The sequence below is a fragment of the Cryphonectria parasitica genome (assembly GCF_011745365.1).
Source record: "Cryphonectria parasitica EP155 unplaced genomic scaffold M406scaffold_5, whole genome shotgun sequence".
Lineage (NCBI taxonomy): Eukaryota > Fungi > Ascomycota > Sordariomycetes > Diaporthales > Cryphonectriaceae > Cryphonectria > Cryphonectria parasitica.
Window position 1 is genome coordinate 3509344 of NW_024468913.1, and position 12056 is coordinate 3521399.

General features: G+C 54.7%; 6 protein-coding genes across 6 annotated transcripts; 4 read left to right on the forward strand and 2 right to left on the reverse strand.

The window, feature by feature from the left end:
- Window positions 1-1115: 1115 nt before the first annotated feature.
- On the forward strand, window positions 1116-1977 carry M406DRAFT_331329 (uncharacterized protein; the record flags this gene model as incomplete). The annotated part of the gene is made up of 4 exons (XM_040920617.1): window positions 1116-1369; window positions 1486-1651; window positions 1729-1773; window positions 1846-1977. The coding sequence occupies 4 exons, from the start codon at window positions 1116-1118 to the stop codon at window positions 1975-1977; spliced, it is 597 nt and encodes a 198-aa protein (XP_040775976.1).
- Window positions 1978-2685: 708 nt separating this feature from the next.
- On the forward strand, window positions 2686-3145 carry M406DRAFT_331330 (uncharacterized protein; the record flags this gene model as incomplete). The annotated part of the gene is made up of 2 exons (XM_040920618.1): window positions 2686-2793; window positions 2906-3145. The coding sequence occupies 2 exons, from the start codon at window positions 2686-2688 to the stop codon at window positions 3143-3145; spliced, it is 348 nt and encodes a 115-aa protein (XP_040775977.1).
- A 254-nt stretch (window positions 3146-3399) lies between these two features.
- On the reverse strand, window positions 3400-4310 carry M406DRAFT_292286 (uncharacterized protein; the record flags this gene model as incomplete). The annotated part of the gene is made up of 1 exon (XM_040919025.1): window positions 3400-4310. The coding sequence occupies exon 1, from the start codon at window positions 4063-4065 to the stop codon at window positions 3400-3402; it is 666 nt and encodes a 221-aa protein (XP_040775978.1). The 5' UTR covers window positions 4066-4310.
- A 685-nt stretch (window positions 4311-4995) lies between these two features.
- Window positions 4996-6235, forward strand: M406DRAFT_258999 (isoflavone reductase family protein; the record flags this gene model as incomplete). The annotated part of the gene is made up of 4 exons (XM_040917268.1): window positions 4996-5088; window positions 5166-5450; window positions 5546-5881; window positions 5969-6235. 4 exons carry the CDS (start codon window positions 4996-4998, stop codon window positions 6233-6235), a joined length of 981 nt encoding a protein of 326 aa, XP_040775979.1.
- A 1310-nt stretch (window positions 6236-7545) lies between these two features.
- On the forward strand, window positions 7546-9165 carry M406DRAFT_260037 (L-gulonolactone/D-arabinono-1,4-lactone oxidase; the record flags this gene model as incomplete). Its single annotated transcript, XM_040917335.1, has 1 exon — window positions 7546-9165. The coding sequence occupies one exon, from the start codon at window positions 7546-7548 to the stop codon at window positions 9163-9165; it is 1620 nt and encodes a 539-aa protein (XP_040775980.1).
- A 979-nt stretch (window positions 9166-10144) lies between these two features.
- Window positions 10145-11695, reverse strand: M406DRAFT_14181 (uncharacterized protein; the record flags this gene model as incomplete). Its single annotated transcript, XM_040915389.1, has 3 exons — window positions 10145-10544; window positions 10674-11137; window positions 11192-11695. Coding segments are annotated over 3 exons (1368 nt in total), but the record flags the coding sequence as incomplete, so codon positions are not given.
- Window positions 11696-12056: the final 361 nt, after the last annotated feature.

Consider the following 12056-nt stretch of genomic DNA (forward strand, 5'->3'; position numbering starts at 1 on the left):
ATTCAAATACAGGCCTGCTCAAGCCCAAGGCTCCCTCACTGCACTACAGCCCTCCAGGAAAATGAACAAGCTTGGTCTTTAAGTTTATGCCTACTAATCAGTACCACAGATTTAACGGAGATCGTATGATGTCCAGACTTTCAGATCAACAGGATTAGACATAGCATGCAAAGACATATGCATGACACAACTGAATCACCGTTGCAAGCTGACAATCTCCCCTATAATACCGGATTTTAAGACCTTGGGGGCGGCTTCGAATGCGAAGGAATGAAAGATCCGTCTGCCCCGCTTCTTCGAAATTCGGCCAAATCCTCAAGTGGGGAATTGGGCACCCTGAAAGACGACAGCCTCCAGGTTCTGGCTGACTGAGAGGTGCGAACCAACTTCAGGAATGCAGATATCGTCCTTCAATGTTCCCATCGACGCGCGGGATGTGGGGAGGGAAGGTGGATAGATCCTTCGAGGAGAGGGTAATATCACATTGGTCTTTTGGACTGGACTATATCATGGATCGCATATACTCTCAACTTCAGATTCTAACCATAATAGCACCGCACCCCCGGTCCTGCGGTCATATGAAGGTCAGCGAGAAGGGCCGCAATAGGCCGTTGCCTGGAATTGTGGTTTCCAAAATGAAGCTGCTTCGTCAAATTCGGCACGTCGCCTAAAGAATAGACGGTTCCGCTGTGCCTTAGCCCAATCAGCATGGGTTCACAATCAGCCCAGGGAGGACGATGAATGCGATAAGTGACAGAGCTGGTGAAATGGAACAATCTGGACACGATCCTTAGCACAAGGAGGGATCATATCCATGCCGCCGGCCATCCCCGAGTGTCGTAATGTGAGCCTCAATCAGAGTTTCTCATGGCTGCCTCGGACCGTTGGCAGCTTCACAGATGCCAGAACTGGGTATGCGTCAAATATAAGTCCGAGGTCGTTGTCGCCTGACGAGGCTCTCGTCGGGCGAGCATGAGGAATATAAAAATGCTCGGGGGCGCCGACTTGTGTAACGACATCATCAAGTCACAACTCATGACCAACAGCCTTCTCATCAATACCACCACAATAACCGAGATCATCAACCAAGCTGTCACACACAACAGCAAGTCACTATGGTGTCCTCACTCGTCTTCGCCTTGAGCCTCCTGACCACCCCTTTCGCCGCCTCGGCAGCAAAGCCTAATACCGTCAAGGTCCCCCGTGCCAGCACGAGCGGCGATCTCACCGGCTCAGGCACGCTGCAGGTTGTGATCGGCAGCGGCGGCAACGTGAGTGCGACGACTGACTTTAGCACGTCGACGCCTGCAGACATTGTGGGCTGTCTCAACGCAGCGGGACAGTTCACGCTGGATGACTGCGCGACATAGTAAGTGACAAGGTGTAAACTAAGGACAGAAGAGGAAGAAGAAGAAGAAGAGAGAGAGAGAGAGAGAGAGAGAGAGAGACCACAACAGTGGAAGCTAACACATTCGCCGCGACCAGTACCGTCACCGACACCTATTATGTCGAGACGAGCAATGGCATCTGCTCATTTTACAACAGCTCCTCGCCGGCCAACACGGATGATTACTACGGGGCCTACGACTATGCGCTGACATGCTGGGAGCATACGGGGGTGATTGGCTCGGATGTCACGTTCTACACTGTTGTGAGTTTACGGCGCCGTCCCCATCTTCTTCGTCTTCAGGAGACCTATTTTATGACTGACACGGATCGATACTACAGGAGGGTATGGCCTACAATTTCCTTGGCAACGGAGACACAGATTTCGTAAGTCTGCCCTGCTCCTCCAGAGACAACCGAACGAGGGCCTTTTGTGCTGATATATGACGTCGCCTGTAGTACTATGATGTCCCTGGCCTGCCTGAGACCTCAACGGACGCGCTCAACTTCTGGCGCTTCGTGTGGGGTGGCGAGGAAACCGATGTGCCGGCGGGCCACTACAGGGCGCTGCTGTTGTTTGGATCTTCGTGAGGAGTTACATAATGGTGTTCGGTGGAGATCTGAGGACCGGTGGGATGGGGCAACGTTGTCGATGTAAATGTGGATGTGTCGATAGCTTGTGTACGGGTATAAATAAGATTCACGCACACACACACTCACACTTGGAGCGAGATGTTTCTGAGATATACTTCTATCCATGATGATTGATTGGATTATTCATATATATATATCCTACTCTGTAAAGTTGTCGTAGTAGAGGAGTAGCGGACTCAGCCCCAAGAATCCATTGTTGTTCTCATGCTGAATAAGGAATTACCCACCCAAGTTGATATGCCATCAAGTTCAGAGTGCTGGACTGGCTTATATTTTCTTGGATTATAATCTGTAAATATTGTTTTTGTAAAGATGACAAAGTGTAGGTGAAGTGGGTAAGAAGTAGTCATTTTCTTCCCCTCCTTTCTTCCTCTCACTTTTCTCACTTTCCCTTGTTCTCTTTGGCGGGATGTAGTGACGGACGTCATATTTGAGTGAACCTCCGGGAGTGAACTTTCGGGCAATGATCAAGCCGACATCGCCGGGTTAGTCTCCACATCAAGTGTATATGTGTGTTTTACTGACTAGATCGCGGAACAAAACATTCCTCACTCAACCGCTTCCAGCAAGCCCAAAGGGGAGACAGCTTGAACCGGTCTCATCGTCAGATACAAAACAGATCACGATTATATACGAACAGACAAGATGTCATCCAGGCTCATCCACCGCGTCACAATGTTCAAGGTCCAGGGCGCCGACAACCAGGCCCAGCTCCTCGCCGCCTACGACAAGCTGGCCAAGGAACAGAAGAGGGTAAAGTGCTTTTTTTTTTTTTTTTTTTTGGCTTACTTCTCTATTTACTCCTCAGCCATATTTCGACAGACACCTATGCGTCGCTGACAAGTGAATAAAACAAAACGAGTAGCACGGCAAGCCATACATCGCGTACCTCTGCGCAGGCCGTTCGAACCGGGAGGACCCTCGCAACAAGGGGTACACGCTCGTGGCACACACCAAGTTCAGAACGATGGAGGATATGCGGTTCTACGACAATGAATGTGAGGCGCATCAGGAGCTCAAGGCCCTTGTGAAGGGTCTGGGGGTGGAGGCGCCTTTGACGGTGTACTTTGACGGCACGCCCATCGTGGATTTGACGCACGCCTGATTTTCTAGAAGCAGATAGTCCTTATGCGTATATGGATACATCCCGATGTATAGACACACACCATTCGTCGAGTTGTGGCTCATGATAACTTTGTACAACAACATACAGCATCGCTGGAAGAATACACCACCTCCTGAATGGACAAGTCCCGTCTTGTAGCATCACATAAGCCAGCTGACATAATGCCGCCACAACCTGCTGCATTTTCTTTTCTTCTTCTTCTTCTTCTTCCTTCTCCTCCCTCTCACACAACATTACCCAGACGCCGCAGCAGCGACCTCCTCAGCCCTCCTCTTAAGGTCCTCCCCCCACCTCTGGAAGCCCTTCTCCAGCAAGCCCCCCGTCGTCCACCTCACCACGCCCGCCAGGGGTCCGTACATGGTCTCCCAGCAGGTATACTCGGTGCCGCCCTTCCCGTCGCTCACCATCTCCTGTACGCGCTCCGTACGCAGCAAGAAGCCCGGCATCGTCACACCCTTCCACGCGATCCTCCACCCCTCACCGCCGCCGCCGCCGTCGTATGGCTCCACGGCCGTGACCTCCATCGACTGCCTGGTGTTCCTCGACGGCCTGTCTAGGTCTAGGTGGACGTCGAGGGTGATCCTCGCGCCGCACCTGATGTACCTGTCTGCATCATCGCCGCCACCGCCACGCGGAAAGGAAGCTTCCTCGGCTGGGGACGGGGCAGGCGACGAGTCGACGGTGCAGCTGGGGACCCAGGCGTTCCACTCGGGCCAGGCGGCGTGGTCGAGGAGCACGGAGGCGACGACGTCGGGAGGGGCGGCGATGGAGCAGGACGAGATGATGGTGAAGGAGCCGCCTGGGCCGTGGGTCGGGGTCGGCCGGGCTTCGGAGGTGATGGTGGCGGGCTGGTTGCGAGGGACTGGAGGGTTGCTTGTTGTGAAGGATTGGCTGGTCATCGTGAAGTGGGGGGCCTTTTTCTTACGTGAAGGAAGTTGTGGGCGTTTTGGGTCGTGGGAGGTTGCAAAGGGTGGACGAGAGGGAGGAGGAAAGTGGCGGAAGGTGGTGGCTGGTGTTGATCAAGAAGGAGATAAGATAACGTCCTGAATTGTTTACAATCCTTTCTAAAATTGGATCAAGCTAAATTGGGGGAAATAGTCATTATCTTAATTGATGATAAAGTATAAACTGAGCAGCAAATAGAATACAGCTTCTTGTATTGAAATATAAGTATTGTGAGTGTTTAGGACAGCTTATGAGCAACAAGGTCCGCCACCTAAGGAGGGGTCAGAAATCAGTGTCTGACACCTGCACTCTGTGTTACAGAACAGGGTTAGGGTTCTAGCCCTTGATACATCACTACTGGTTCACCAGCCAGGCAGGCCATTCTGATGGCTGCTTGAGCCTCGTAGACACCAGCACGCACGCTGACAAATGAAGTGGCACAAGAACTTGCTTGAACTGCTTACACGGGCGAAATCAATCGCCGAAGCCAGCACAAACCCTGGGTTGACACGGGGTTATAGCCGGCCTCAAATTCCGAGCCTCGTGCATGTCGATCGAAACCGGGTCGCATCCTATGTTCGATGGGGCTCGCAAAGAATCCTCCGGTTTCCCCTCAACACCACCTTTGCGGACTGAAGCAGGTTATAAATGTCCATGCTGAGTTGTCCATTACTAAAATTGACAAAACGAAATGGCCTCGGGGTTCAAAGTCTGCTCAAAGAATGACGTATCGCAATCTTTGTGGTATATAGGTCTATACGAGTCTGGTAGAGATCCTTCAAAGAAGTCTTATGCCGTTTCCTATGCTCTCGTGATTCTCTTCATGCTCCAGCACCAGAGCTCCCGTCACGTACTTTGCCCAAAGAACCACAGATCCAATCAGAATGTCCGTCATCAAGGTAGTCGTCGTTGGTGCCACTGGTCATACCGGCAAGTCCATTATGGAAGGGCTGTTGAACTCACCCACCAACAAGTTTGTAAGCTAGGCTCATGTTTTCCCAATGGGCGAAGGCCTGAACTTGCTTACTTAACTTACTAATACACTGAACGGTAGGAAGTATATTGTTTCACTCGGCCAGCCTCAGTTAACAAACCTGAGAACATCGAGCTTGGCAGGCGCGGAGCCAAGATCGTCTCCATCTCCCTGACCGACCCAGAAGAGACTTTGGTTGCTGCTCTCCGGGGCATCCAGGTGGTCATCTCTTGCATCACGCCTGTCTTTGAAGACCAGGAAATCTTGCTTGCCAATGCCTCGAAACGTGCTGGTGTCGAGAGGTTTTTTCCTTCTGGATTCGGGCCTGTCGTGCCGCCGGCCGGTATTATGAAAGCCCGCGAAGAGGTATGTGTGTATGTGTTCCTAGTTTGTATGGACGCGTGTTTAGCATGGTCTTTCCTTTGCTAATTGTACTTAAATACATGTGTTTGTGTGAGCAGAAAGAGAGAGTGAACAACCACATTCTCAAGCTGCACCTTGGCTACACGTTCCTGGACGTGGGCACGTGGTATCAAGCCAGCCTGCTCCCTGTGCCGTCAGGCCGGCTCGACTACTGTGTGCCACCAGCAATGAAGCCGACCTGGCCGCTTGGCCTGGATGGCAAGGTACCGACTGCTGTCACTGACCTCAACGACATTGGCCGTTACGTGGCGCTCATCATCGCAGACCCGCGTACTCTGAACAAGAAGGTGTTGGTGTACAACCAGGTGGTGACAAGAAATGAGATTTATGACGGTCTCGAGCGTGTAAGCGGAGAAAAGCTGGAACGTGTCTACGTATGTTAATCCCATGTTACCAATTCTTTTTTAGTTTTGATCGTATTTGGTAAATACGAGTACTAAATGTTGGCCGGTTGATAATAGATTTCCGAAGCTGAGGCGCTGAAGAATGTCGACGAGGCTGAAAAGAAATTCGCCAAAGAGCAATCCATCAAGAACTTCTTCGCGTTAGGGATGTACCAATACTTCCTTTCCTGGTCCATTCGGGCAGATAACACTCCCGAATATGCAAAGTATTTAGGATACCTTGACGGCAAGGAACTCTATCCCGATTTCAACTATCAGACTCTGGAAGGGTACATGAAGAAAGCATTTAAAGGGGAGGTCGAGCCTACCCTGATGCAATACTAGGTTGGGAGTAGATATTCACAATGAATTACAAATTTCTGCGCATACATCGGACATACTCAATTCATGCCAGAAAGAGGATACTTGCATGTGTGCTTAATTAAAGCTTAGAGTAGTATCGGACCAATACTGTCGTCGCAACAGTGTAATATAAAAATTTTGTCTTTTAAAATAATTATAAAGATTTACCGGAGGCTATCTTCTTGTTCATGGGCCACAAGAAGCTGACGTTTACATTGTTTGACGTTTTCACTTGGTTTTGATGACTCTACCTATTTGTCTTCTCCATTCCTTCCTTACAGTACTTATCTTGGCGGGGTTCTTCTCTAACTGAGGGGGAAAGAGGGGTCGTTTTAGGGGCTTTCTTCAGAACGAGACCCTGGACCGTTAGCGTCGGTGGCCCTCTGAAGCCAATCAAGGAGCTTCAACGGGGCCTGCCCACCTTCCGACCATGCGCCGCAGCAGCGCAGGTACCAAGATAATGGTGAGATCGCTCTAGCCTATTGAGGCATACAATGGAGGTCAAGCAATCATCGATGACTCTTGCGCCAACGGCAACTACCGTTTGAAGACGGGTGTCTCTGTCCTTCCTGCCCAAGACATATTTTGCTCACCAGATAGACGACAAGTTCCTCGGAGCTTTCGGCTTCCTTCTCTTCTCTCGCCCAAGTGGACATGCCATCACGTACAAATGAGACACTTTTCAATGTCTGCACGTACTGAATAGCCAATACAGCAAGAGCAACAGCTCTTCCCATTGTTTGCTTCTTCTTTTTGCATCTCGTCAAACAAGGGTTCTTCACAAGACCTTGGCGGAGATACACAACGCACCACTCTCCCAAAACAAGAATCGAACGAGAGACCCGTCTTCTGGATACACAAATCAGGCGGTCTGGACCTCCCTCTCCTCTGTTCTGATACGGCCTGCCACACAGAGCAGAGCGCATGTGAATCTGACTCGCGACAAAAACAAGTGGACCTGGGACGCTTCGAAACAAACTTATCCCTCCCCCCCTCGTCCCGAGACAGGGTGCATCTGGGTGGAGATATTTTATCTTTAGTTCATGCGGTAGTTTTCCCTTGGGCGATGCATCCAGGAAGACCATAGTACAAAAGGGTTTCCAGCACCATCTGTGCTTCTCGTCTCTGTTGAAGAGGGTCGGGCTTCCTTTTCTCGACGAGAGAAAGAGTGTGTGTAAGTGTGTGATCAGAGACGGACAAGACAAGCAAGGTCTTGAACAACACCTGGGGGGACTTTGTCTCTTCCCTCCCTCTCTTGTCTCGCTCAAATTACACACACAGAGACGCAGACCATGGCTTCCACCACGGACCTGCACCTCGCAGGCCTGGACCAGCGCGTCCTCGACGCCATCCAGAAGTCCTCGTCTGACGACATCCCGTTCCGGGCCACGATGCGCCACGCCCACAGCACCTGGGCGCGCACCTTCACCTGTGCCCCCGAGCTCTACATTCGCCCTCGCTCCGTGGCCGAGGTCCAGAAGGCCGTCAACCTTGCCCGCGTCTGCCGACGCCGCATCACCACCACCGGCGCCGGCCACTCCCCCTCCGACATCACCTGCACCTCGTCGTGGCTCGTCAACCTCGACGATCTTCGCGCCATCCTCGGTCACGACGAGAAGACGGGCGTCGTTCACTTCCAGGCCGGCATCCGCCTCTGGCAGCTCGGCGAGGAGCTGGACCGCATGGGCCTCGCCATGCCCAACCTGGGCTCCATCAACGAGCAGTCCGCCGCCGGCGTCATCTCCACCGGCACCCACGGCTCTTCCCTGCACCATGCCCTCATCTCCCAGTCCATCGTCGAGCTTGCCATCGTCACCGCCGACGGTCGCCTGCGTACCTGCTCGCGCGACCGCGACAATGACCTCTTCCGCGCCGCCCTGCTCTCGCTTGGCGCCCTCGGCATCATCGTTGAGATCAAGTTTCAGACGGTCCCTGCCTATTCGCTGCGGTGGCACCAGACGATCGACTCGGACGCAGTTATCCTGCGCGACTGGGACACCACTCTCTGGGACCGCGGCCATTTTGTCCGCGTCTGGTGGTTCCCGCACACGCGCCGCTCCGTCGTCTGGGCCGCCAACATCACGGACGAGGCCCACTACGATCAGCCTGCCTCGTGGTACGACGGCGTCCTCGGCTACTACGTCTACCACAACCTGCTGTGGCTGGCGCAGTACGTCCCCTCCATCCTGCCCGCCGTCGAGCGCTTCGTCTTCGGCATGCAGTATGGCTTCGCCGACGGCACCACCACCTCGGCCGTCCAGCCCCAGCGCAAGGCCCTGCTCATGAACTGCCTCTACAGCCAGTACGTTAACGAGTGGGCCATTCCCCTGCATAAGGGCCCCGAGGCCCTGCGCCGGCTGTCGTGCTGGCTGAACCACCTGCAGCCGGGCGATCGCGACTACTGCGAGCACGGTATCCCCTTCTCCAGCGAGGGCTTGTACGTGCACGCGCCCCTCGAGGTCCGCGTCACCGACACCTCACGCTTCCTGGCCAACACGGACGGCACCGGCCTGGAGCAGAGGCCCTTTCTCGACCCGACCTGCCGCGACGGGCCCACCTTGTATCTCAACGCCACCCTGTACCGGCCCTACGACCTTGAGCCGCCGTGCCTGGACCGGTACTATCAGGCCTTCGAGTGGCTGATGCGCGACCTGGACGGCCGGCCGCACTGGGCCAAGAACTTTGCTACCGTGACCACAGCTGACGTCGAGGGTTGGTACGGCGCCGACCTGGACGCCTGGAGGGCTGTGCGAGACATGGCAGACCCGAGAGGTATGTTTGCGGGGAGCTGGCACCGGCGGACGGTGCTCGGCGGCGCAGCAGCGTTGCCGCTCGAGGAGAGGGAGGAAGGGAGGATGCTGAGGAGGGGACGAGGCTGGTTCTGGAGTGGGAGGAAGGAGATTACATCATGATGATTATGATGATGGTGTCGATGATGACGATGACTTGCGAAGGAAGAAACAGGAAGACGACAAAAGGAGGAAAGAAGGTTTAGAATCGGTAGATATGTTCTTTCTCTCTTCTTTTCTTTTCGTCCATCGTTTTCTTTTTTTTTCTTTTGTCATTTTATGATGAGCGGAATGGCATGTCACGGTTCAAGAATTCCGAAAGGCTCCCCCTTTCCCCCTCTTTTTCTGAGCATCTCACATGATCTTTCTGCATCTGCGAGTATGGGGTGATGTGGAATCTCTCGAGTGAGCGGGGAGAGCCCCAGCAGCCACCGTGCACACAGTATCATTCTCAACACCCATCTTACTCTGGTCTTGATCGTGAATCCGAGATTGAAGGGGGAAAAAGTGAAAACACATACAAACCCAGACAAACACACATGTTTACACATAAGACATCATCAAGGAAATCGGCATGCCATGTCTTTCAAATTTCTATACAAATATTGGGTATCTAAACTCTCTTTCTCTCTTTCTTTGTTTCTCCTCCTCTCCTCACATGGGGAGATGATGCTGAATAAAAAAAAACAGTACATAATGCGAGCAAATGCGTCATAAATATTAGAGATTATGCGCAGCATAGCCCTACCTCTTCTAGAGGTATCTTTCCCCCTTGTTCTTTTTTGCTTTTTCCAGCTCACCTCACTGGGTGTCGCCTCGTGGGACAGTCTGGACAACCGCACACAGCTCGCCTTCGCACGGTCGGGCAGGCCCTACACCCACACGTGGCAGTGATGGTTATCTCTGGGCGATGGACAGTATTGTTGTCTGGCTCATGCCTCCTGTCCTCCTCATCGTCGTCATCGCCGTCGTCGTTATCCTCGTCCTCATCAGTCTCGACGCCACAGCAAGGAGGAGGCTGCCGCCCTGCCGCTGCCTTCGTCCTCAACATCATCACCTTCTCAGCGCCATCTCCACCTTCGCCTTCCTCCTCCCTAAGCCTCCACCAGAGCCAGTACACAGCCCCGAGCCCCAAAACACCAAGGCTCGTAGCCGGATACGCCCAGCTAGGGAACTCATTGCCCACATCGGTTGCGACGCCCCCTCGAGGGGGAACCCATGGCAGCACCAGCAACAAACAGTTGGTGGCCGCAAACAGGACGACGGCAAAGCGTGGCGCCCGGCAGGGTGATGACCAGCGCTCGGAGGGGGTGGTATGTAGGTACAGGAGGCCTAGCGATACGGCGACGCTGATGACAGACACGGGGTATCCGCCTATGTCGACGAGGAAGTTGAAGATCCGACCTGGCGGGGGAAGGACAATGGCTGCTGTGGAGACAACCCAGTGTAGGAGAAGACCGCGGACAGGGGCTGTGGAGCGAGGACGGCGGGTCTTGCTTGGGCTCGAGGACCGTCGTTGCTGCTGCTGCTGCTGCTGCTGCTGCTGCTGCTGCTGGCTTGTCGTCATCAAGCTGGTGTTAGAGGACGAGGAGGAGTTGGTGGTGGTTGTAGTTGTAGTTGCCCAGAAGGACGGCAGCACGCCCTCACGCGCCAGCTCCTCATTGACGCGAGCCTGGGCAAAGCTGGTGGCGGCAATGTTGCCCGCAGCAGTGACGACGACAAACAGCGGAAGGATGCGCGCCCCAGCTCCATCTCCAAAGACTTTGCGGAAGAACACAGCAGCGACCACCTCACCGGCAGAACGAAACTCATCCTTGTCGACGACCAGAAAGAAAGCGGTGGTCGTGGCAAGGTAAGCAGCACTGACGAGGCCCAAGGCGATCGGGGCAGCAACACGCAGGGTACGAACGGGGTCGCGCACGTCGGACAGCACCTGGTTGGCAGTGCTGTAGCCCCGAAAACAATACAGCACCTTGAGCAGGGCAGTGGCGTAGTCGTAGGGCTGGACAGACGAGCCCTCCCAGACGGCGTGGAAGTTGCGCTGGGCGGTGGACGTGGGCACATCACCTGCCATGGCCAGGTCGACGCGACGGGCCTCGAGCACGGCGGTCTCACGCTCGGAGCCCACGCCCATGAGGCCACCTGCGACGCCTGACACCACCACGACCGCGAGGATGAGCATCTTGGCCGCGCCGAGGGTGTTGATGAGGGCCAGACCCACGCGCGGGTGGCGGGCCTGGAGGTAACACAGCATGGTCACGGCGGCCACGGCAATAGCGCGAACGTTCCAGGCGTTCTCCTTGGCGCCCGTCACGTACAGCGCGTGCTCGCCCAGCACGATGGCGTTGGGCGTCGAGAAGCCCAGCAGCACGACGTACGACATGAACATGCACGTGGCCAGCATGTACGGTCTGCGGAAGATGCGCTCCAGGTAGACCTTCTCGCCTCCGGAGCGGGGCATGGCCGTGCCCAGGTCCAGGTACACGGCGAGGCCGCAGAAGGAGATGAGCGCCCCCACGACCCAGAGGAGGAGGGTCATGCCCACAGAGCCCACGCCCGAGAAGATGGCGCTCGGGATCGAGTAGGCGCCTACGCCCATTGTCTTGCCGACTATGATGTTGATGGCCGACAGGACGCCCAGCTTGCCGTCGTCGACACGGCCGCCATGACGAAAGATGGAGGTAGAGAGAGGTGGAAGGCCGGGGGAGTGGGGGAGAAACCAGGTCGAGTCTGTAGGAGACTCGACTTCTGTGCTGGAGGAGGAGGAGGAGGAGGAGGAGGAGGAGTCGTTGTCGTTGTCGTCGTCGTCTATGACAAAGGCAGCGTAGTCATGCTTTTCGCTCAGCCGTGACGAGGGGGATGGTCTCGTGGCACCACCGCCGGCCAGGGCTGACCTTGGTGTTGGTGGTTCCAGGTACGTCGAGCCATGTCTTGTGGTGTAGTGTTGACGGTGCGCAGAGGGAGACAGTTGTTTAGGTCCTCCAAAGGCGGAGGAGGAGGAGGAGGGGGTTTTG